This window comes from Rhipicephalus microplus, chromosome 3, assembly GCF_043290135.1.
Source record: "Rhipicephalus microplus isolate Deutch F79 chromosome 3, USDA_Rmic, whole genome shotgun sequence".
In the NCBI taxonomy this organism is placed as follows: Eukaryota; Metazoa; Arthropoda; class Arachnida; order Ixodida; family Ixodidae; genus Rhipicephalus; species Rhipicephalus microplus.
This window is the reverse complement of record NC_134702.1, coordinates 20,950,533-20,975,778: the sequence shown is the minus strand read 5'-3', so window position 1 is coordinate 20,975,778 and position 25,246 is coordinate 20,950,533. Positions and strand designations below refer to the sequence as shown.

General features: G+C 47.3%; 1 protein-coding gene across 2 annotated transcripts in view; it reads left to right on the top strand.

Moving 5' to 3' along the window:
- LOC142803626 (nucleoside hydrolase-like) overlaps positions 1-22,547 on the top strand; it is a 23,279-nt gene extending 732 nt beyond the window's left edge. Inside the window, exons 1-6 of one of the 2 annotated variants that reach the window (XM_075889042.1) lie at positions 1,616-1,725; positions 3,817-4,048; positions 11,210-11,370; positions 15,107-15,273; positions 19,380-19,516; positions 21,834-22,547. In XM_075889042.1, coding sequence (XP_075745157.1) covers positions 3,842-4,048; positions 11,210-11,370; positions 15,107-15,273; positions 19,380-19,516; positions 21,834-22,169 — 1,008 coding nt within the window. In that variant the 5' untranslated portion in view covers positions 1,616-1,725; positions 3,817-3,841 and the 3' untranslated portion in view covers positions 22,170-22,547. Of the gene's footprint in view, positions 1-1,615; positions 1,726-3,816; positions 4,049-11,209; positions 11,371-15,106; positions 15,274-19,379; positions 19,517-21,833 lie in introns of those variants that run through there. The other variant, XM_075889041.1, reaches the window with a different exon arrangement.
- Positions 22,548-25,246: the final 2,699 nt, after the last annotated feature.

Sequence of the window (25,246 nt, the reverse complement as noted above, 5' to 3'; positions counted from 1 at the left end):
CACTTCGATAGTTCTCGGTCGAAAAATTTTACTTCTTGGCGAATTTCATCAAAAATTTTGACGCCACTGCTCAGCCAAACGTAATGTTTTAACAAGGAACGAACTTTTGATTGATAATATACACAATGTTTGCGTTATCAGCGAAAAAAAAAGTGCTTATGGATTGAACGAAAATAACCAATCATTGCTCTGTTGCACCGGTAAATGACAGGCGTGCTTCAGTACGAGGGGCGGAGTGGTTATTTACTCTTAGGTTGTAACCAACTATAATTAGCAACAGATCATTTGCATTATTACTAAAAAACAAAAATAAACAAACGACCTAACACTCTGTACAAATGGTCAACCAGCGAAAGCTGAAATGTACGGCCCCTGTGTTTAGCAGTGGGTTATCCGTGGTCGAAGCCAACGTGAGACCGAAGCATTTCACAATTATTGGTCACATGTTCGTGCTTCGAATGAGGTCAGACACACGTTTGGCTTGGAATTACCATAGTGCTAATTTCCGATGCTGCACGTTGTGCCTCGCATTATCACAGTCATGCAGAAGTGAGCGGTTAAGTGTCATCTAACAAAAGTAATTCCCAAAAAAAAAAAAAAAAAACGCTAGTGGCAGTGGAGCGGGTCGCACCGGCCAGCATGCTCCATCTCTCTAAAAAACGCGAGCCCCCCCCCCCCCCCCCCCCCCGGGTTGGTGAATGCGAAACTGTGGAGAGCCGTCAAGTAAACGGAGAGTGAATATAAAAAAATGAGAAGGGTTTGTTTGTATATTACTCTTTAATGTGTTCGCCGCACCAGTGGACAAATTCGATCTACGCAATTCGACTTGGCCAGTAGGAGGCATCCCTCTACTGCTGCTCTGCCCTTTTCAGTCATGCCCAAAAGAGACACCCAGGAGCGTGTTAAATGGAGAGCGGGCACTTACTTGCCAAGCTGCAGAATGAATGGAGAGACCATGTTCTACGAACACGGCATAATCAAGGACAATGGCAGGGTTACGTTCAACCGTTGGCGCATTTTTTGTCATCATAAACGATAAATGTATTTGTTTCCCTGTCGTAGATTCGAATCGAACGCGTTTTCGTTCGCAGTTATTTGCATTGATTTAAAAATCTATTGTACATTTACTTTCGATCGTGGAGGCCTGCAGCGTCGTTTTGCCCACCTATTTCTCACGCCTTAAACACATTTTTTTATAGATCCACATCCTAGTAATCACTTTTGATAGGTATATAACAGCAGATATCAATGGGTATAGCACAACTGGCAATTTTTTAGTGAGCTCTGCTACATCACTTTTCTTTAATGAACGACAGCGATCGCAAGACCACATATACAAAGCTGGTGTCACCGTCTATTCACCGCGCAAACCCATTTATCTATCTACCCGACAGGACCAGCCTCAGCCAAGCTTGCAATAAAGCCCCCACACATTCGGTTGGGGGCTCGCGTCTCAGGTATCCGCTATCTCCTCCACGATCACCTGTTATCACCAGCGGTTAACGCAGGTATACCTACACGCTAAATCTCGAGGCTCGCTCAGCGAGTTCTATACGACCAAGATAAGGCCTCGTCGTGGTACTTGGTGTAGATATACTGCCAGCCTGATTGCGAGTTCTTATCGGAGGCCCTCTGGAAACTGTGCGTAATTCTGACTGCCTACGGAGGCAAAGAGCGGACCTGTCTTCTACACTCCGCAAGCAGCTGCTTATGTGACGCTAACAGGTAAGTGAGTGCACGTACATCCAGCGAGGTTGACTTGTTAGTTTGGTTGAAATACTTTAACGTCCTGTTGCTACTGTGCGGAACAGGAAAGTCGTGTCGAATATGATTTTGAATGTTACTAACCATTTATCCCCGTGTTCAGTGCATATTGTACTTTTTTTGGTTGAAATATTGGCGTTTGCTACCCATCGAGGCTGCAGTATGTTGAAATAAATACAATAAAATAAATTCACGTAAACAGCACTTTGTGCAGAAAAATATGGCAGGCAAATTATCGGCAGTGTTTTAAGCTAACTTATGCATGATTTTAAATTATTATGAGTGTACAAGGAAAGAAAATCGCGTGGTCCTTTCGTATGGAACTCTGCGTGGATGAATTGTTACGATTACGTTCCAGCACCCGACGTTTTTCTAACGTGTACTGCTGGTCTAACGAGTGTTTTAGCGCACAGCTCTTAGGCAGGGGGAGGGGTGGTAGTGGTTTCGAAACAGTAGAACAGAAGGGAAAAGTGAGCCCCGCTGCTGTCTGCTGCAAAGTACGACACTTCGGCAGTAGTTTACAAGGGACTGGGACAAAGAAGGATTAAAAGGGATAGAGTGAGAAGTGAAGATTGAGAAAGGCGAAAGATCGGAACGTGGTCGAAGGAGTCCGAGGACGGGGCACCACTCGGCGAGAGCTGCACGGCACCAGGAGTTCGCGGACGACACAACCATTCAGCACGAAGTCCAACAAGCGAGTCGTCCTCTTCGGCGCCCGTTCCTGCTTTGAGATGCGTCACCGTTGGAGTTGGTTGTCGGCGTAGGCTTAACCATTAGAGCGAACCAGGACGAAAGAGAGCGAAAGCGAGGTTTGTCGGCATTGCGAGCCACCGGCCTCTATCCTCGCTTTCTTCCTCAGTCATGCGCGCTGGCAACTCGAGCGGAGCTCGAGTGCACGCAGGGCTGGAACATACAGTGCGGCTGGCTTCGTTTGTTCTAACGGGACTGTCGGCGTTTTGCGTGGTTGGTGACGCCTGAAATGCACAGAGTGGTGTGCACGTAGCATTCGAGCACGGGCAGTATCGATGGATATGCGTAACGAATGTTACATTGCTATACGAATGCGCATAGCCAAAACTACAAACGAAGTTGTCGTTAACCTTACACGAAGCTGAGCTCAGCATTCGCATCAGGGAGTTGTGTAAACGGCGGTGAGTTTTTCGAATTCCGCCCGTGTATGCAATGAGGAGCAGTCACCTACGGAATCGAAGCTCGTGACCTCGCAACGGGCATGTTGCTCTTGGACCACAGTTGCTAGTTCTCGATTTATTGAGTCTATAATCCATGCCGCCTACCGCCTTCAATGTAATTTTTTTCGCCGCTTTTAAGGAAAAAGAAGTCATGTTTGAAATCTGCAGTTACTTCATATCCACAATGTACAAGTTCCTAAAATCCCATAAATCATCGTATTATACGTAACCCGGTTATTTAAACTGGTTAACTGTGTGTTCATAAAAAACGTGCGTTTGCAGGCATCTTAGAATGACCCCCTATTTCTTCCTCCGCTTTGGATGGTGGAACATACTTGTATAAGACATGAGTATACATCTGCACTCTGTACCTGTGGCGGGATGTTTGTATTTAAGACTAATGCAACTGAATGACATGTCCCAATTTCTGATGCACAAATTCCGATAGAGTTTCATGAGTTATCTCCAAGAAGTGACTTACTACTGAGCGGAATGTAATGGTGTCGTTCGTTCGTGGGTCACAAGTCAGAACCACGATACTTAATGACCCGTCACCAAGGCAAGCGCGCAAAACCCAGTGCACCATTACGTACACGAGTACAGACTCCCCACACAATAGCATGGATCACGTCAGTGCGTGCCGAAATCGCTGTCTGTGCCGTCTAGTGGCGAGTCGTTTGCCAATGCTTTCAACAGCAAACGGCTTGTCAGCAGACGGCGCAGACGGCAATGGCGGCACTCGCTCGAGTCGTGGTCCGTATTATCGTGCGGCGGACATTTCATGCACGTCGTGCAAAGAGGCAAGCCCTTCTCAATCGACCTTCTAAGAATCATTTACAAGTGAATGTGGTCTCGCCCGCAGCTTGCCAAGGTTACTCGGGGTGGCCATGAGCGACGTTGACAGCGGCCAGGCGGTCCGAGACCGTCGCCTGGTGCTGGACGTGGACTGTGGCGTGGACGACGCGCTGGCGCTCATCCTAGCCCTGAGCCTGCACTCGACCGTGGAGGCCGTCACCTGCGTCGCCGGAAACACCACCGTGCAGAACGTGGTGAAGAACGTCCGAAGGGTGCTCGCCGTGTGCGGCAGAAGCGAGGTACATACAGTGAAATCTTGTTCACATAAGATTTACATGACAAAGTGGGAAAAAAAGCTAGCATCCTAAAATTGTACTATCGAAAGCAGGTTTGAAAATATAACTTTTTTAAAAATGATTTTCTCCAGCTAACAGTGAGTATTCAGTACAGATGCAACGAATGGCACGGTTTTAAAAGGCCAATAATAAATAATGCTACCAATAATGAAGCATTTTTAAAGGTCTCAGATTAGTATGTTTATTCAATTTTGGATAGGGTTAATGTAGTGTAAACAGTATCACGAAGATATATAGACACCTGTCTAATCCTACGTTTAAGACAGCTAAGAGAAGTATTGACAAAGAAAGAGAGAGAGAGAGAAAGAAAAGCTATGTAGATATGCCTGGAAGAATATACAGAGCTTCAAAGCCGGGCTACTTGGGTAACACTCAGAGTAGAGGCATTTTAACCGCGCTAATGAACACGAACAAGAAAACATGCAAGAATGGACGTGTGCGGACTCAACTTCCCCGATTCTGCGCCGTATACGTCATAGCGACCGTCACGCTCGGGAGCTTTTATAAGCACATATGAATAACACACGTGGTTGTACAAGTGACCCTTCGGTGACAGTCGCTAATTGAGTATTGTCGTTTTTAGGTGCTATTTTGTGACGTCAGCGTATACCTCGTTTTAGGTGACCAGTATACTATGTCATCTTTCATCTATTAAACCTTCAGTTTAGAGCCTGCGCACGATCATTCTACAGTCTTTTTTTCTCCGTCTCTGCGATAGCGCAGTTAAAGAGTCTTTACATTAGGAGGGTGTTGTTCGGGGCCCTTATAGTCAAGAGGCTAAATAGCTGTTGCCACGTTCCGTTCCCGATGGACGAGTGCACGCTGGCTATCCAGGCTGCCGTCACGCAGCATGGTCTTGCAGGGTACGAATATATAGGAGAGCGTTGATACCGCATGCAGTGCCACGTGCGATAACGTCAGTACGGCTCTACAGAAAGGGCACATGTCAGGATGGAAAGTTGAATAAAGGATGCGATGGAAGTGTAAGGTAGGAAAATGTGTTGGCCTGCAGTTGGCGCCCGGAAGCGACCTCCGCGCGTCCACTGCAGGCCAACACATTTCACTTCCGCGCATCAACTGCAGGCCAACACATTTCCCTACCTTACACTTCCTTCGCATCCTTTATTCAACTTTCCATCCAGACATGTGCCCTTTCTGGTGACCGTACCGACGTTATCGCACGTGGCACTGCATGCGGTATCACATCTCGGGTCACTGTGTGGTGTGATGGAGGCCCGTAGTAATTTCATAGCGCATTGGTGTCATAGAAGTGAAAGTGCCCTACCAGATGGCAAAACGTCGCGCAAAAAACACGAGCACTAGAAGGAACACTTAAAACAGATGAGCGCAAAGACAAGTGCTTTCTTTGTGTCCTCCTCGATCGTCTTAAGTTCGACAGCTTTTCTTCCTGATTCCGCGGAGAAAGGCATGCGCAGAACAGAACGGGAACTATCTGAAGCAGGCGTCGACAACCCGCGGAGAAGCTTTAAGCTGCCCCACGGCAGGATATGAGAACGCCTCCCTCTCTCCCATGTCACTTCCTATCTGAAGGTCGATATGACAGTTTTGTACTCAAATAAGGGTTTCGCTTGAAAAGACAGATGCTTGGGCTAGTTGGTGAATGGGAATCAGCATATCTCTTCTTCTGTAGTTACGTCGTAACTACATGTAGTCTTGCACTCTGCAAATATGTTGTTTCGCTTGAAACATACGTTTGCACATTTGCAACCTTCTGATATATGTGCACGCGATGGGCACGGTTTTGTTCCGGTTTCACATTCTTGTCAATTCGAAGCATGTTCTCCGCTTGCTTGGGAAATTTTATTGCACATGCAAAGCTTTATTCTACATATAACTTGTGCATAAACAAACAAAACTAAGAAAACAAGCAAAATCAGTATACACGTTTCAAAATGGGCTCCAGAACACCAATTTGTCTCTGTGCACACGAATGTACACACTTTTTATTGTTGAGGAAGTTTATTTATGCTGTGTAGAAAAAGCAAAAATTTGATGACATTTCAGTAATCAGGGGTACATACACATCGGCACATCTATGTGCCACGACAAACATCACTATGTTGTAGCGAACACATCATTACTGCAATGTACATGACAGACGTGGCATGCATGTGCAAATGTACTCAATGGGACATGATACGATGGATACAACGGTGCGTATAGAAAAACGTGTTCAACGATTTGAAATACTTGGTACTCTATACTATGGGAGAGCATAAAGCCGTCTCCCGTTACGTAAGGTTAAGCAACCAACACGCTACATGGTATGTGTTAATAAAACAAAAACTCGACGATTCGGAGTATGATGTACTCTGCTATGGGAGAGCACTACGCTGTCCCGATAAACGAAGACTTAAAAAATCACAGGATATCGATGGAGTGCATGATGATCAGTGGGGCGAAGCATCCGCCAGTCCGTCCGCGCTTCCACCCGTCCGTTCATTTGTTCTTGCTTCCATACTTTCATGCGTCCTTCCATATGCGTCCGTCCATCCATGCATCTGTCTCTATGTCCATCCGTCCACCCGTGCGTCTGTTCATCCCTGTGTCCATCTAGTGAACACTCCAAGTACCACCATCTCGCATATTTTCATCATGTATTCATCATGCAAAAGTACCGCCATCTAGTGGACATTCCAAAGACTAAACGAGAGGGGGCACGGCTGGACTAGAGGAGCGGCACGCGCGCATTCTCTTACGACCTGCGCTTCGTGTCTAGTTCCTACCTTTCACCACCGCTAGCTCATGGCACTGCGGCCCAACCCACGCTAAACCTTGCTAAAACTAAGGAGGTTACGCCCAGCGAGCTTAACGCAGCCACCTTTTTTGGTCAGATGGTGCTCAAAGTGCGTCCTTCTGTTACTAGTTTCGGGTGAAGCTCCTTAAGGCGTGGGCTGAGCGTCTCGTCGTAATCGTATGTATCCACCTCTCGATAGTTCTTGAACCGGCCGTAGAGGGCGGTACTTGTACATATAAGGGAATGCATATACGCTGAAAAAGGCAAAAGATATAGAGGACGTTACTTGTAGTATGATAATAAATAAACATCACAGCATATTCATGGAGCGAATGATGATGAGTGGGGCGAAGCGTCAATCAGTTCGTCCGCGCTTCCGTCTGTCCGTTCGTTCTTGCTTCCGTCCATCCATGCGTCCGTCCATCCGTCCGTCTATCCGTTCATCTGTACGTCTATGCGTCCATCTATGCCTCTATTCGTCAGTACACGGGTTTGTCCCTGCGTTCGTCCATGCGTCCGTTCGTCCGCCCGTGTGTCCATCCCTGCGTTCGTCCATGCATCCGTCCATACGTCCATCCGCTCACTCGTGCGTTCGTTCATTCTTGTATCTGTCCGTGCATACACCCGTCCGTCCGTCCCTGCGCACGTCCATGCGTCTATTCATCCGTCCGTCCATGCATCCGCGCGTCCATCTGTGAATCCGTGCGTCCGTGTGTTAGTGCATCCGTCCATGCGTCCGTCCGTCCACTTCGACCCACTCGTCATCATTCCCCTCGTGGATATGCTGTGATATTTTTAGTAAGCATCAAATTCAAGGAAAATTTTAATGGAAGATTAAGTCATCAATAGTCGTCTCTGTAGGTTATTTATTCAGAAACAAATATATTTTTAATTATGATTAACGTGCGCGCGTTTCCTCTTCAATTCGAATGGGTGCGCGCGTGCCGCTCCTCTAGTCCGGCCGTGGAGGTGGCTACTTTACTATTACTACGACGACGACTACTACTAATACTACTACTACTACATACATCGCGCGGACGCATGACGCATGACGCATGCATGGCTTAAGGAGCTTCGCCTTTATAAAACCTGCAAACAGCACACAAGGGAGAGCATAAAACCGTCCCGTGGCCTCACACTTGATGAGGCCGCGTCGACAAAAATTACAGAGATTATCCGCAGTAACTGTCCTATACGGATTAAAAACATGTGGTTAACGAGAGATCACAAATTTATGCGAGAGGAAAGCATTGTGATATTGCAATAAAGATTATAAATGAAACCGGCTATGAACTGCATTGAACGGCAAAAATATCTCCGATCAGGGTTCATGATCTTCACCAAATTATTTCTCGTAATTGTTAAAATTCGTCGGTATCTGGTAGATTCTCACGAAACATTCAATTTGCGGCGTATATCTTTCATTTTAAATTTTCTGAGCCATTTAAAAATGAAAAACGATGCCAGTACTCATAACTTGAAAAGTGTACTTTTTTTTTGAAGCACGCCGGGGTCAGTGCTCATTGACGAAAACGACAGTGGAGCCTTTGCACCTCGCCTTGTGATGACAATGCGCAGGTGCTCCAATATTCTATGGAAGAAAAAAAAACGAGGATTCATGCCTTTGTCCCGTGGCCACAGTGACGGAAAGGTTGCCGATGCCTTGGCGAATTTTATTAAATCTTCGAGTAGATTTAGGTCGTAGAGCTAACTGATCCTCCCATTTTCTAAGTAGTCTTTTTTTAATTTCTAAATATTTTTTTCTCAATTACCCAGCTCAGAGTACTATATACGCTTTTACTCATCTATTGGGAGTATTTGGAATTTCGTTTCACTATTACTTCCTTAATATTTAACTAGACGACATTTAATCTCATAATTACGAATTTCTTTCGAAAACTAACCGATTCTTTGCCCATCCCCCAGCGTGGGTGTAAACGTGCCACTGTCCGAGGTTCTACTATGTACCCTACCGTGCACAAGACAATCTCCTCTGAAGCCGCTTCTCCCCGAGTCTGTGCTCATTGGCCATGATGCTCCTGTTTCATTTCCTTTTCTGGTGGGCTCGTGAATAGACAGACAGACAAACAACTTTATTTTAGTCCTGAGAGGTGAGATAGCGTCCACAAGCCGACCCACTCTGACGCCGCTCCCCCCCCCACCCCTCTTGTTCTTCATACGGTGGCCTCAATTTGCAGCATGCTCCTGGTAAATTTTTTAGTGGCTATTATTTAAACATTTTCCCGTGACACTCCCTTCATTTTTTTCTTTTTTTTACACCGAATGCTGTTCTGTGATATCACAAGGGTCGTGGTGCCGTAGTTGTCCGCCGCTGCCCCGGAAATAGAAAAAAAAATGTAGCTTCAAACTCCGTTGCAAACTCACCCTAGACAGGCCTCAGGTTCGTAAAAAAAATCGCGTTAATGTGTGTTATACAGCATTTTAAAACAGCAAATCAGTAACCTGGAGTCACACAGTGTGAAGGCTGCAATCTATTACAGTAGCGTTATAGGAGTAATTCGTCATCGTAGTCAGCCACAGCACAGAAAAACTGCACCGAATTCCTCGCAAGTGTGTAGCGGGTACCGCGAGGAATGACGAAAAATGACACAGCCGACATACTACACAACAAATATTATTTATAGAATAGTAGAGACCGTACAACGGGGCTTGTACACAAGCCCCGTTGTAGCGTATCTTTGGGTAACTGCTATAGCAGTTACCCAAATGATGTAAAAGAAGCCCTTAGAAATGTCTCTCTTCCAGCTTTCGATGTGACAGTGCTGTATACAAGCCCCGTTGTTGCGTATCTTTGGGTAACTGCTATAGCAGTTACCCAAAGAATGTAAAAGAAGCCTTAAGAAAAGTCTCTCTTCCAGCTTTCGATGTGACAGTGCTGTATACAAGCCCCGTTGTTGCGTATCTTTGGGTAACTGCTATAGCAGTTACCCAAAGAATGTAAAAGAAGCCTTAAGAAAAGTCTCTCTTCCAGCTTTCGATGTGACAGTGCTGCGCGTTCCGCGCAGGCTTGGTGTTTTTTTTCTGTGAAGTATTCCATAAACATAGCACACACACGCATGCTTTACAACTAGCTGGTTATCACTGGTTCGGATTACGTCGACTGTGTTATACATTCGCAAAACGCTGTATTGCTGTAACGACTCTTACCGTTTATTTGAGGCAGCGCGCGCGCACCGCGAGTTCCGAAGTTTTTCTCCAGATGACGCTCGCATGCAGATAACGGAAGGACTTGAGTGGTGTAATTGGATCCCGAAATCGCCCATTGCGCTGACACCTTATCGCCACAGCCGTCGTCGAGTGGCCGTTTCTTTGCAAGGAAAGGCGGTTTCGTAAACATTTTCAAGCGGAGATTGTTATGAGTTGCAGATTTCAGTGAAGGACTTGTACGTGAGAAAGAAAAAAAAAAACAGTATTCGGCAGATACCATGTACCTTGAGAATCGATGTTATGTGAAGCATGTGAGGAAAGGTGACTGCGTTGTAATTTTTTTATTGAGCGAAACGTTTCGAAACTTGTGACTCCAGAAATGTGAAAAAATTGTATACGCACTGGCGTGCGTTAAACAGTCACGTGTTTACTGTTGCGTAACGATGACAAGAGCAACATGATTTCTATAACATCAGAAGCGGTAAGCTGATACGTAGCGCTTGTGCCAGCCAGGATGGTGGCCGTGGATACCGCTAGATTAATGAGCATCAGCGGACGGCGCTTCACTATAATTGTCGTTAACCCGACGAGAGGGCTGTGTATGGTATGAGTACGTATGTGTACTGTTTAGAAGATTGGATAGCCAGCACTACAACCACAATTGACGTTTCACGAACATTACGGTCTGCTTGCAAAAGCAGTTTTGCATCCTGTTGTCGATGCCAGCTTTTAGGGGCGAAGCTCTTTAGGACCGACTTAGTTTGCGTCGGTCACGCCCTCCAAAACACAAACCGACACTAAACACCTTTATATTTATTTATTTATTTATTTATTTATTTATTTATTTATTTATTTATTTATTTCACCGCCACTGTGCCTCCGTAGAATTGAGCGCGTCACGCATTGAAGATGGAAAACGACGCCTACCGCGAAACGCTACACGTAATCACCTAGTCAACTGCAAGTGAGTAAAAAGGTATGTGAAAATGATAGGAAGCGCATGCACACTCGCGACGTCAGATGGCGCGGCGATGCAGTTTTATCGTTTTACAGGATCGCGGTCGTCGCTCGTGCGTTCTGACTCGTTTTGCAGACGCGCGTACCTAAAAGCATTTGCTTTAATCGAGTGAATCGAATAGGACGTAATCCGTGACCCACACGAAATCATCTCTCGCCAGATACCGGTGTACCGTGGCTGCGAGCAGCCGTTGAGTCAGCCGCTGGACCTGGCTGACGAGTACCACGGTTGTGACGGCCTCGGAGGAGTCTCGGACCAATTTGCCTGCAGCGACGACGGCGACCTGGAAGACGAAGAGGACGACGGCAGCGTGGCTGGAAGGTGATACAAAATGTTTCATCGCTTACGAGGGCTGCAATGTGCGGGAGAAATGCCTTAGCACAAGTTTTGGTTACCCCTGTATTACGTCGATAGCCAATAAGTACACACTTGCAAACCTTGGTCAAAGCTAACTACGATCATTAACTTCTAGAGAGAGAGAGAATAAAATGAGGGAAAGGCAGGGAGGTTAACCAGAAAATGGAGCATTCGGTTTGCTACCCTGCACTAGGGGAAGAGGGAATGGGGAAGAAAGATTGGAAAGAAAGCGAAGAGGGAAATAGACGCGCGCAAAAAAAAAGGGGGGGGGGGAGCTGGGGTGCTACAGTCTATACAATAGGCCGCTGCCACGCAAAAAGTTCAGTAAGGCCTTCACTGATTTTCTGTGAGCACACAAATCATGTCGTCTTTCCAGCACTGATTGTTCAGACAAAGGTCTGTCGTCAAGGCGAGCTAACGCAGCAGCTAGTTGCCGTCTTTGCACGCTGTAACGAGGGCAGTGACAGAGAACGTGCTCTATCGTTTCATCGCTGCCGCAATGACCGCAAGCAGCACTGTCTTCCATGCCGATTCGGAAGGCAAAAGCTAGTCAAGCGTGTTGGAATGGACCTTTTTCACGGGCGCTGTCTGCGCATGAGCACCGGGAACACTTCAACGGCGCCACCCCGAAACAAAATTTGGTGGCTCGTCGTGGCCTCCGAAACCTGTCGGCACGCCATCTCGGAGGCGATGGGTGCAAAGGAACGCGCAAGCTGAGACGCAGTCGCGTTGACCGGAAAGCCACCAAATTTGCTTTTGGCTCTCGCCGCGAAGGGCGCTGTACCTGTCGTGAAAAAGGTCAATTGTGCAAGTATATACGGTAGACTTCACACAGCACGCTATAGGGGGAAACCAAACATTTCCGGCGAAGACAGATCTACAAGCACACACGCAGACACATGTATGAAATCCCCCCCACCCCCCCACAAGGAGGTATGATCCACTCGTCGGACACCTTGTCTTCAGTACAGAATAGACAAAGATACACCGCTAAGTGACACCACTGATCACAAAACACCGATATACTACAATATGCTTCGGTAAGGAAGCATTTGTCCGAGTAATGGTGATGTAAACATGCACGTAATAGCTCCGATTTGAAATAAGAGTGTGGTCTATATTACGCGCGAAGCTCCTTATGATGGGGGCCGTTCTCTCGCAGTACTAGTATGTTGCAGTAGTAGCCATGTCTAGTTAGATTAATAATCGCTCATTAGGTGGCGTTGTGCGTATATGTCCTTGGTATCACTAGACGCCGTCAGTAGTTTTCGTAGAGAAATTCACAGCATGTCCTTCGAATGAATGATGGTGAGTGGAGCAAAGTGACCATCACAGACAGACAGACAGACAGACAGACAGACAGACAGACAGACAGACAGACAGACACAGACAGACACAGACAGACACAGACAGACAGACAGACAGACAGACAGACAGACAGACAGACAGACAGACAGACAGACAGACAGACAGACAGACAGACAGACAGACAGATAGATAGATAGATAGATAGATAGATAGATAGATAGATAGATAGATAGATAGATAGATAGATAGATAGATAGATGCATGCTTCAATCGCCATTCATCATCATTCACTCCGTGGATGTGCTGTTAATTTTTTTTTCGCATTGACCACTCTTCCTTTATAGACCCTTTCACAGTTGACAAACGCAGATCCTTGATGACATCCGGTTTCGTCCACCGATGTGCCTGAATAGCATTGGGGGCAATAAGAGCGTTAGAAAATAGACCGCAGATTTTCTACACTTCTCTTCCTTAATTTGGCAAAATATGTTCAAATAAATGTTCTTTTGAGCTTCATAAAAGCTACGAGAAATTGTCTTGAATATTACGCACGTTCTCTTTGTCTGAAAAACTAATAATTGACCTTGTTTACACTTAAAAAAAAACGCGAAAACGTCCTTTTAGTTTCGCCCGCCGTGGTGGCCTAGTCACTAAGGTATTCGGCTGCTGACCCGCAGGTCGCGTAATCGAATCCCGGCTGCGGCGGCTGCATTTTCGGTGGAGGTGAAAATGCTGTATAGGCCCATGTGCTCAGATTTGGGTGCACGTTAACGAAACCGAGGTGGTCGAAATTTCCGGAGCCCTTTACTACGGCGTCTCTCATAATCATATGGTGGTTTTGAGACGTGAAACCCCACACATCAATAAATCAGTCCTTTCAGTTTCGACGCTACGAGCAGGTAAATCAGGTGACCGGAAGTTCTTTTGGCGCACAACGCTGGCAATCTTGAAACCGTCTATAGAGGTGATATCCGCACCTCCCCACCTATTCCTTACTAAAGTACGCGTGCAGTGTCAGCATTAAGCGTTCATTGAGCGTATAAGGATTTCGTGCTTGTTGGCGACACTCTGTTACCTCCGTTTGAGATGTTGTGAACGCACAAGACGAAGGGAAATCATGCAGTTGGTCACGCACGCTATTCGTTCGAGACAAGGAAGAACGGGTGGGTGATTGCATGGCGAAGCAGGGTAGAAGACGACTCACAACGGATGTATGTCGTATATGGACCAATCGGCAATTACTAGCCTAGTTATACGCCACGTGATTCGCCCTTTTTTGGCGGCACGAAATGCGCCGAAAAGACGAGAAACGCCAGGAGAGAATGACGCGCTTTTTATGTTTTGTGTGTGTGTCTTTCGGGTGGTATTTAGCGGCCCTTTAATGACCTCGCGAGCTCAAAAACATTGAAAGCAGGAAGGGTGCAATCCAGCGTCGATAACTGTTGCAAGGTCGCGTGATCGAACCCCGGCCATGGCGGCCGCGTTTCGATGGAGGTGAAATTCCAAGTCATGTTCACATAGATCAATGTGCACATAAAAAAAAAACGCTAGGTGGTCATAGTTTCCGAAGCCCTCCGCTATAGGCCGCTTGCACGTGACACCATGGCAATCTTGGTAGTTCTCTACTGTTTGAGGCCAGGACGGGAGTATTGCGAACCAAGACATGTCGGGCCAAATACGAAGGGGTAGACACGGTATGCAGTGCATGTGGAGAGGAGGAGGAAACTGCCGAACACTTGCTAAAGTTCTGTAAAGGGCTTCACCCTATAGTTCAGGATGATGGCGCAGTTTTTCGAAGCACTGGGGTTTAGGGACAGGGAGGGCAAAATAGACTTTAAGCGGGTAGACTTAACTAGAAGGAGGTTATCTGATTGGTGGCTAAAGTCAAGGCACGAGTGAAAATCAAACCCTTCACTGCAAGGTACGAATCGTCAACGTCACTATTAAAAGGGAAAAAAAAGATAAATTTAATGGTTAGTTTACTGAGTATTACGGCTAGGTGGCGTTAGCCGCCGCCCGATCTAAAGGGTACAGCCATATCCATCCATCCATCCATCCATGGATGCACAACAAGACCCAAACATCGTGGCTTAGATGTCGTCAAGGCAGTATAATCACGGGCTGATTAACCTGCTCGAGTGTGATAACGTCGTCACTGCAGAACGTTATCAGGCCATGGTGCACGAATAGCGAAATAACCAACATGTGATGTACTGATAGCACTAACGTTACTTCACAGTTTTCGTCACACAATGTTTGTCCGCCAACGTGGCTGTTTCAGTGATGTCAGTGCAAGCCATCTATATGGCACCCCTCATAATCAAACAGTCGTTTCGAAACGTAAAAACCCAACAATTATTATTGTCATTTGTATTACTACTAACTTTTGCAGGCCCGTGCACGCCGCCGAGAAGCTAATCGCAATGGCACGTACAGACCCTGGCCAGATCACGCTGTTGCTGCTGGGCCCGTTGACCAACGCGGCTCTGGCGCTTACGTTGGATCCCCGATTCGGGGCGAACCTGAAGGAAATATTCATCCTCGGAGGAAACGTCGAAGGTGGGGACCATGTTCGAATCGATTCCACCTGCACGTGCCCTGTATTGAGAAAGATTAGCAGATGGCTGGTACCTTTGTACGCGTTGTGTTCTCACTGCTCACTTAATGCTCAAGCGACAAACAGCACGGAAGTCGCCTCACTCGCTGCAGCGGCCGCTTTCCCTTACGCCAGCGCTTTGTTGAGTTAGACCAGATCGAATCGATTCCACCTGCACGTGCCCTGTATTGACAAAGATTAGCAGATGGCTGGTACCTTTGTACGCGTTGTGTTCTCACTGCTCACTTAATGCTCAAGCGACAAACAGCACGTAAGTCGCCTCACTCGCTGCAGTGGCCGCTTTCCCTTACGCCAGCGCTGTGTTGAGTTAGACCACATTGGACGCTGAGTTAGTTGGTAGCCTTGGTTCGCATAACGTTCCAATCTATAGGGCGTACGGGTTCAAGCTGGCGCAGCGCCGTTCACCTCCCTAGCGGAAAGAGGGCAAAGTTCCGGTTGCTCGGAATGGCCTCGCTTGCAGGGTTTTCACTTTGCGCGCGCGGAAAACGTGTTCCTTGGAGCGCTTATCTCGCATTTGGCACGCTACGGGCAGCGCTTCTTCGTCATTCTGGAAAGTAGGCAAGCACTACTGCTGCATTGTTAGCTGCTACAAAAGTTTAAACAGGACGAAGACCTGCAAAGTGTCCGTCAAGTTCTACCGTTTACAGTGCAAGCAGTGCGAGAAGCAAAGGCGTCAAGAGTGTATTATGGCAGTTCGCCGATACTCCGCGGTCTCGTTACTTTGAATTTTTTTCTGTCGTGCGCAGTACTAAAAACTATTAATTAACTAAAAAACGCGAAGACCGGACTCATAATGAAAGAAGCGTGCTTGTAAACAAACTACAGCAAATAGACAACCACTGTACATTTCGCGATTGGCGGCTCTGGCTTTCCGAGACAACCAAGCGTAGTGCGAAAGCGTGGACTTTGCTAGCCTAATACACTTAAAATACCGTGTGAGCCCTTTTTATTTAGCTGACGGCTGTAGACTTCTCGTCGCCACTCAGTGTAAACAGATTTGTGCTGTGGGTTCGCGCTGATCTTTTATACGAACAGGTGTCTTGCAAGCAACGCCCACCGATAAGTTAGCATGATGAGGTGTTGTGATGCTAGGATCGAAGTCATGAGTTTGATTCCCGCATACGCCAGCCGCATTTCCACGGGAGCGATACGCCGTAACAGTGCACTCAGATTTTGCTTCAAGAATGACAGACAGGGCGTGTTGATGTGGTATATTTCAAGCGTACACGGTGGTATGACGCTCAATGTAAACAGAAGTGACACTCGGTGTGTGTGCACTCTCTGTCCGTTATCGTCGCGCCGTATACACTTTAAATAGATTCAGGAGCACGTTAAAAAAGAAAGAAAACCTCAGGTGGCCGGAATCAATCTGTAGTCTCAATCCACGGCGTGCCTCCTAATGATTTGATAGTTTTGTCACGTAAAATATTATGCCCTTCCATGCGCCCGAGCCACGGGTGATAAACAGCTGCCGCTGTGAAAACGAGTTGAAAAAGAACCAAGGCAGGTGTAAAATTTTCGATGGCTTCGCGAAATTTTACGTGGCTATCAGGGCCAAATCTAGGCGTAACTAAAAACATGCTCGATTCTAGTGGGTATTGTGTCATATAACTGATATGACGACGACCAAGTTAGCTGTGAACACAAAAACACATTCGAAACAGTGAACACGCTGCGTGATCAGGCGTGGATATTATCCAAAAATGGAATATGTGCTGCAAGAAACACGCATGTGGACATAAAATACTTTTTTTTGTGCGCATCATCACACTTTTAAAAGATGCAAAAAATCAAAATTGTCATCGAACTTACGATACGACCTTGTTAACATCCGATGAAAACCTCGGCAAAAGGGGAACTCTTATGAAACGGAACACACCGCATTAAATGGTGCCTGGGACTGAACAGGGCAAACGTAAATTCAGTTTCTTCACACTGACCTCCTACTAAATTGAAGGCCGCAAGACAAACTTGACCTTCAATCAATAGAAACCTGAACGCTATATACAAATGCATGCGAAAGCGAGGAGGTAGTCTGCCGACAGCTCCGAGAAGACATGAATGCCTCAGCAAATGCGTGTTTTTTGGTAACATACATATAAAATTCACGCCATCACCTCACTTTTAATGTAATATAAGTGCAGCTGTTCACGGTCGACTTTCACATAGCACTCGCTCAAAGACATCGTGTTTGATTGGTCCCGCAAAGGTTGTGAATGAATCGCTCTCGGTTATAATATGCTCACCGTGAAAACGGTTTTATAACCTTTTTAAACCTTCGGAGCAAGTCACAGATGACGCTGCGCGTGAAGGGCGACCAGATAACAGCGCGTGCAGAGCACGTAAGCGTGCTGAGATAGTGCAGGCAGAAGGCGGGAGCAGAGTACCGAACGACCGGTTTTGCGGCGAAGGATGGATGGATGGATGTATCCGGCTGTGCCCTTTAGATCGGGTGGTGGCTCACGGCACCTATAGCCATAAAGTTAAGTACTATCACTGTGTGTTTAAGCATTGAATTTCACTCGCGCCTCGATTGTAGCCACCAATCAATTAGCCTCCTCCTGGTTATTTCTACCCGTTTAAAGTCTATTTTGCCTTCACTGTCACTAAACCCCAATGCTTTGAAAAATTCGACGCCATTATCTGCAACTATAGGGCGGAGCCTTTAGAGAACATTATCAAATGTTCAACCGTTTCCTGCTCCTCTCGTGCGGTGCAACGCCCCCTGGCCGAGTTTGGGAGACGAAAAGGCACAGCTTTACCTTGCGGTGAAACTGTCTTTTTGCATCCTATTTCAGCTCTAAACAATCGTAAAACGGAGGATCACAAACCTCGCGAAAGAGGACGAGTGACTATACCCCTGTAACACGTGGCAACTTAAGTGCACTTAAGAGCGAGTGTACTTACGCTCACGAAATGTCACTTTGGTGGTTCGCTTCTACACAAAAAAAGTGAAGTGTACTTTGCAAATGATGGCAGTGGCGATTCGTGGATTTGTAGCACAACGTATATTTGTTATTTTTGCGCCTGTGCCTCATCGTCGGACCACGTTGTCTTCGTGGAAGTAGCACCTGTGGCGCATGCCATCTTAAATGATCAGAGAACCACTCACTTACACATGTGCAAGTGTACCTAGATGTAAACAACGCGACGGAGACAGCCATTGCTGTGCATGTGCTGCCGCATCTCCCTAGCAGACGGGGCCGCAAACCGCCCGACAGTGCAAGTAGCGAGGTTATTATTGTATTTTATGACTCGTTTTATACATAATAGTCTCTATCATAACAAAAACAATGGTTTAAATATAAGCTGTGTTCCAATCATCACCGTAGACGGCTAGATAGACAGCTAAATGGACGGCGGCCATCTTAAGTCCCATTCCAATTCTCACGTAACCGGCAAAGTAGACAGCTCCGAGAAGACCGCATCGTAGATAAATACGATGCAGGCTACTTTGTGGTTTAAACAAGATGGCAGCTCAGCGAATCGCTCAGATAGATCAAATCTCGCCAGAATGGCCGTCTGCACACAAGCAGACGCTTTCCCAGACGCTCGATGTGAGGAACGTGTATTTGTTTTTGATTTTAACACGAAATAAGCCAGAAATTACGACTATTACGTTTGTTTCTTTTAGCTTTTTTCTTCTCGACGCGAGATGACGCATCGTCGCGTAAAACCTGTCTAAACGTGTTCCAATTTTCGGACAGCATGGGCTTGGTACGGTCTTTTAAAGCAGTCTGCGTGAACTGTCTACGTGCTGTCTTAGAATTGGAACACAGCCACAGTATGAGCGCCGCTTTAGGCAACAGCGTTTTTCTGTACAAGCCACTGGTACCGAGGCTACACACTTCATCGCAGCCGTCGTAGGGAAGTGAGGTTGGGGAACGCACTTGCCGACAAGTCTACTTTGCAGCGAGTGACACTAAACTTGCCCGTGTGACAGCGCGCACATGACACTCGCGGCTAAGTGTATTCGCTGAAAGTGCGCTTAAGTTGCTGCGTGTGACAGGGGTATAAAAAAACAGTTGATGCACCGACGCTTCTGCAGGTCGTGGAAACGTGCTCCCCGGTGCCGAGTACAACTTCAAAACGGACCCCGAGGCCGCCAACGTTGTGCTCACGGGGGCCCAGTGCCCCATCACGATCGTTCCATGGGAGGCAGTGGTCAAGTCGCCTATTCCTTGGGTGAGCCTGACTGCTTCGAAGCTGAGCGAGTGCGGCACGGATAGTACACAAAGACATATGGGAATGACGTTGTACAGTCTCAACGGAAAAAGATGAGCTCAAGTGATCGGGGGCCGGAGTCGCAAAATTACGACACGCGGCTCTGCGTTTTTTTTTTTTTTTACGATAGCGAGACTGCATGGCAAAACACATTCCATTTTCCGAAGCAGCAGGGGTGGCCTACAGACCGGCGGCAAGCAGCTCATATTGCTTTGGCTCATCTGAAAGCCCACAATAAAAAAAAAAACACTTGTTCATTGCATATCGGTAGATGTGGCTATGCACACAATATCTCTTTTCGTTTTTTTTTATTCTATCGCGGATGTTGCGATTCCCCGTATCTTTATTGCAGTTGCCTGGAAAAAGCTGCTTGTTGGAGTGCGTTCCGCTGGCCACCTCTTCGTAGGAAAATGGAATGGGTGGGCACTGTCCATAGCGGTGGGCTCGGGAAAGACGCAGCGCTGCGTACTGCAATCTTGCCGCTCCGGCAACCGGCCACTTGTACCAACCTTTCAACGTTGATAATGTATGTAGTACCAGTGCCTACTTTATTTCTTTCAATGCCAGTGCAAACGCGCGCTTCTCAACGGGAGCCGTTGGTCCGCCTTAGTTCAGGGAGTGGTCGCGATGAGGCGCGACATGAAGGGTAGCGCTTGAGTCGCCGTATATGCTACCTTTGTGTAGCATATAAAGTAACTTTAGGTAGCGCTGCTCTCGTCACGCGTGCGTCTGAGCGCTTTCCCCCGTAGATGCGATGACGTGTTTCCCCCCAACAACATCATACGCCCGTCAGATTTGTTCTTTCGGGCTCCTTGCTTGTGGCTCGAAGCGATGCCGCCGCTGCATCGCAGCGCTCTTCAAGTGAGCGCATGCAGTAGCTTTGCAGTGACGCTTCCCCATTGGTTGCCCGCCGCGAACGGTGACGCGCTATCTCAAAACACCGCATCTTTTACAGAGCCAGTGCGACAGCCAACGTGTTGAACACGAGTAGGGTGCCTCGATGCGCGCGCCCCCGCTCAGGGTGCTGCCACCTTTTGTACTGCTCCATCCGCCATTGTAGTGCCTGCAGCATTTCGCCAAGCTAAAGGGCTAACGTGCCGGCTTTTTTTCGGTTAGTATTGGCTAGACGTTGAGTTCGTCAGAGCTAAAATCATTCGCGTTAAGCTATAGTGGACCACTACACGCAAGAACAAAATCTGTACGCAGCGGGAGTGAAAATGGCGGCCGCCCGCAGATGTCTTCACTCTGAGCGGAGGAACCGGCATCGAGGCACACTAAACACGAGGAATGTAAGATGCCACGCCACGGATCTGTACGCAACTGAACGAAAAATTACTTTATATGATTTCCATCGTGAGGCGCTATATGATGGGCTCTCTCTCCCATGACCGCAAAGCACAGGCGAAATGCAAGTGATGGGCGAGAGCAGGAAAGGGCTAGAGAAAACGGTGGTGAACGGCTGGATCGGGCGCATCTGGCTGGCATTGATAAAATAGAGGAGGCACTGGTAGTTCATACATCTGTCACCAACGGTGTGCGGACCGGTGATTTGCCAACAAAAATCGAAATCGCTTGTTTTACTCATCTGTTCATACCCCAGGGGTCTTTAAAACAGTATTTCTTAAAGGGTTCTCGCCTCGAACGGTGAGACTGAGAAAAAAGGAGGTGAGAAAAACGTGAACAGTAATTTACTTGGTGTGAGTGCTGTCGTTCTGTTGCAGGCACAAGCCTAAAATTAATTTGTTCCCATTATTGTTCTAATTGTCACAGGGATGAATAGCACATTTATTATGATGATTTAGGAAGGTCAACATACGACTGACAGTCACACTGCGCCATATTCGCTATGCTTGCCAGAAATTCAGTGGATATTTAGTGCTTACGTGTTATAAGGAACCAAAAAATTTAGTTTTTTTGTTTTACTTTTCCTTTTTTGAAAACACTTGGTAAGCTTACTTTAACTAATCATGCGTGATCATAACTGGATTTCCGTCAGACTGCAAATGAATAATTCTGCATCAAAGCTACTCAAGCACCCTCTGTTCTCATTTTACGGCAAAGGCTGCGATATGCACTCTAGCCTACATTAACTATGAATTAGTGGTGGGAGGCGCAACCCGCCAAACTGGACTTGGCAAGCCAGTTGGTGACTCTTGTCCAGGCCCGGCAAGCCCGCATCAGCCAGTGGGGTCCTGGACGAGGGCCTCTGCCCACAGTAAACAGGGGGCCTTACTTTATTAGTTCTCTCTCTCTTTCCTGCAAACTTCTCTTGGAGCAGGAGGTGTACTCCATGATGACGCGCCAGGACACGGCCAAGTCTCGCTTCGTACGTGCCATCACCCGCTTCAGCCTGGGCTACTACGACAAGAGCGGCTCTTCGGGCTACGAGGTGGGCGACGCGCTGGTGGTGGCCGCGGTGCTGGCGCCGGACTCGGTCGCCTCGGCGCTCGAAGAGCGACGCGTGGCCGTCGAGCTGAGCGGCACGCACACCAGGGGTCAGCTGGTGCACGCCTGGACGCCGGACCTGCTGCCCGACGTGAAGCGAACCGTGCGCGTGGTGACGTCCTTCAACAAGGAGCGAGTCTCCGAACTGCTCATGCGAATGGTTGTCTGACAGCGGCCATTGCGTAGACGGACGGTTTGGTGGAGACTCTCGAAGAAAAACCGTAGCGTAAAACGAACGACGACACACGAACTCGGGACTGGCGATGCTTGTGTAGTGCTTGTTCGTTTTGAGCTACGGTTTCTTCTTCACATGCCATGAACAAACTCGTTGAACAAGACATTTTACTAATGCTGTAGAGACTTAATTTTACCGAGGTAGTCTGCAACGAAAGTATGCTTCTTCTTAATTAGTTACGAATCAGTCGGAACATGTTTCAGTGCAGCCTCCTTCCCCCCCCCCCCCATCCTTCAGAACAAGCTCTAAAGAGAACTAGGTTCGAAATTATTGCAATAATAAAATGAAACTATGACGTGTATTGACCATCAACATGCCATTGGTGGCCGGCTTTGTGGGACCAAATATTTGAAGTAAACAGCCCTTTTAATTCAACACCAGCAGACCACGACAGCCCTCATCGTGGCAAAATATTACTGTGTAAAGGTATGATGGACCAATTTAGATGATAAGGACAGGGGGGGGGGGGAGTCGGTAATCCCGTACCTGGCATGCATTGTCAACCATTCTCCTTTCCCCGTCCTTTAAATAAACACGTTTCATCGTCACTAAGATTAAGAGAAGATGACTTGTCTTAAACTCAAAAACATTTAGTGAGAAACATGTAACGAATCTATTTGGTTACTATACGTAGCCTTAGCCCCGCCGCAATGGTCTAGTGGCTATGGTTTTCAGCTGCAGGTCGCGGGATTGAACCTCGGCTGCGGCGGGTGTATTTTCGATGGAGGCGAGAAGACGCTTGCCCTTGGCTTCCTTGCCTCGTGTCTCGTCGGTGTTACCCGCGCGCCATCTGCATTCTCGAACGCGATCGGACGCATGCACGGACGGATGGACACACGGATGGATGGCCGCACGCACGGATGGACACAGAAAGACAGACAGACAGACAGACAGACAGATGGAAACGAATGGACGGACAGACAAACAGACAGACATATGGACGAACGGACGCACAGACAGACAGATGGACGCACGCACGGACGGGCGGGTGGACGGACGCACGAAGGATGCATGGATGGACGCACGGATAGATGGAAGCGTGGACGAATGGACAGACAGAAGCACGGGTGGACGTACGGACACTTCACCCCACTCATCATCATTTACTCCATGGATATGCCGTGATTCTTTTTACTGAAATATTATTTTGCAGTGCGTTTTTTCCATGTACGTGTGTTTATACTAGACGATCTACATTTACTTTTCGCTGAAAACAGCTAACATTTGGGTGACTAGGTCATGGCCCTTTTAAAACATTTAATTGGAAAAGGCTGCGAATTTCGAAGTGACGGTGAAGTCAGTTTATCGCACACTGTATTCATGTAAGACAAGGGAGAATGGGCATGCGACAGCATGGCAAAGTAGAGTAAGTGTAAATTCACAACAGATGTCTTTCGTATATCGAACAATCGAGAGCTTATTTTATCCTGATGTCACGCGAATGAGCCCCTGACGTTACGTATTGTGCCACGAAAACTGGAAACGCTAGCTGGGAGAAAATAAAGCATTTTTTAATGCTTTCGGTGGTTGTTTAGGGGCCCTTTAAAAAATAATTGATAAAAAGAACGCAGAATCGGTTTCATGGCAAAAAATAATCATCTGGGAGAAGTGGGTTGCTCTTGGTGTAGGTTTATGAATAGGTAGTGTCTATATTGCCGGCATCCGGCAGAGTATATCGACAGACAGGGTGCCGGCAGTTCTTTTTTATAGGAGGGTTTCAAGTGACGTTCTCTGGGGAGTGTGCCGAGGCCGGTCTGGTGCTGCCGAACTGCGAGGAGCTGCCCAGGATAGGGGAGTACCGCTACCTAGGTGTAATATTGTCCACCTCAGAGAATTTCGTCTCACGACATGAAGCACACTTGAAACAAGCGGTACTGCGAGCCAGCGGCATACTGTCTGTAGAATGCCTGTGAGACTCGTTAGGTTAGGTTAGGTTAGGTTAGGTTACGTTACGTTAGGTTAGATTCAGTTGGGAAAGCTCAGGTCTTTGACTATCCTTGACAATGGTGATCACTGTTTCGAAATGTTGGAGAGCGAAAATAGCTAAATGACGGCTTAAAGCTAAAAATACAGCAGGCTGACATAACAGGCTCACCAGAAATGTGCCGGCAGATAAGTCACATGGTAATGGGCAGCCAATAGAAGAAAACTGCCGGCAACTTCTTTTCCGGGATAGTATGCCGGTTACCGGCAATATAGGCGCGACCTTATTAATAAAGCAGAGAATCCTACCGGAACCGGCAGGTCGTAGATAATGCACTTGCTGCATAGCTTCCATCAGCCAGCCCAGAAATCACAGCGTTCTTCCACTTCTGAACTAAGAAATCGCGCAGGTTGTCGGGCTGTTGGCCCGGCCGATGACGCGGTAGGCGAAAGCGTGGAGGAGCAGCACTATGACTGAGAAAATGGAGCAGTGCAGCACTGGCTTCTGAAACTTGCCATGACCTAGGATGATGTTTCGGACAGCACAAAGTCCTGCAGGATGGTAGGGGATGTTGTGTTGGCGCTAACGTCGTCGAATATGTCCATCTTTAATGACGTGTCCGAGCCGTTGTGACAACATTAGATGGACGAACGCAGGATAGTTATTTCTCGTAACTGAATTACGGGAAGTCTAATTGGCCAGTCAACCTTTTAGATAACGTCACTATCCCGTTGATGTGCTGTGGTCCTGAGGTCAAAGCTGGAGGAATGGACGACGGAGTTTCAGGGTGGTTACAGAGATTCAACGGCTTCAAGTGAGTGGCATACGCTTCCCACAAGGAGCAGCTTCGGCGTATTTTCGGCAGGGGATGTCCGAATGACAAAAAAACTTAATCGCCAGTTATCCCTGCTTATTCTAGCTGCCACGTCTCACCCACTTGTTGTTTCCGATGACAAGAGCAAGTCAGGTCTTGATGATGATGATGATGACCATCATCATCATCTTTTGAAAAATTGGCACCTACCCACTCAGGAGGAACGGCCAAGAATCGGGCGGATCATACAGACTAGATATATGATTAATAATG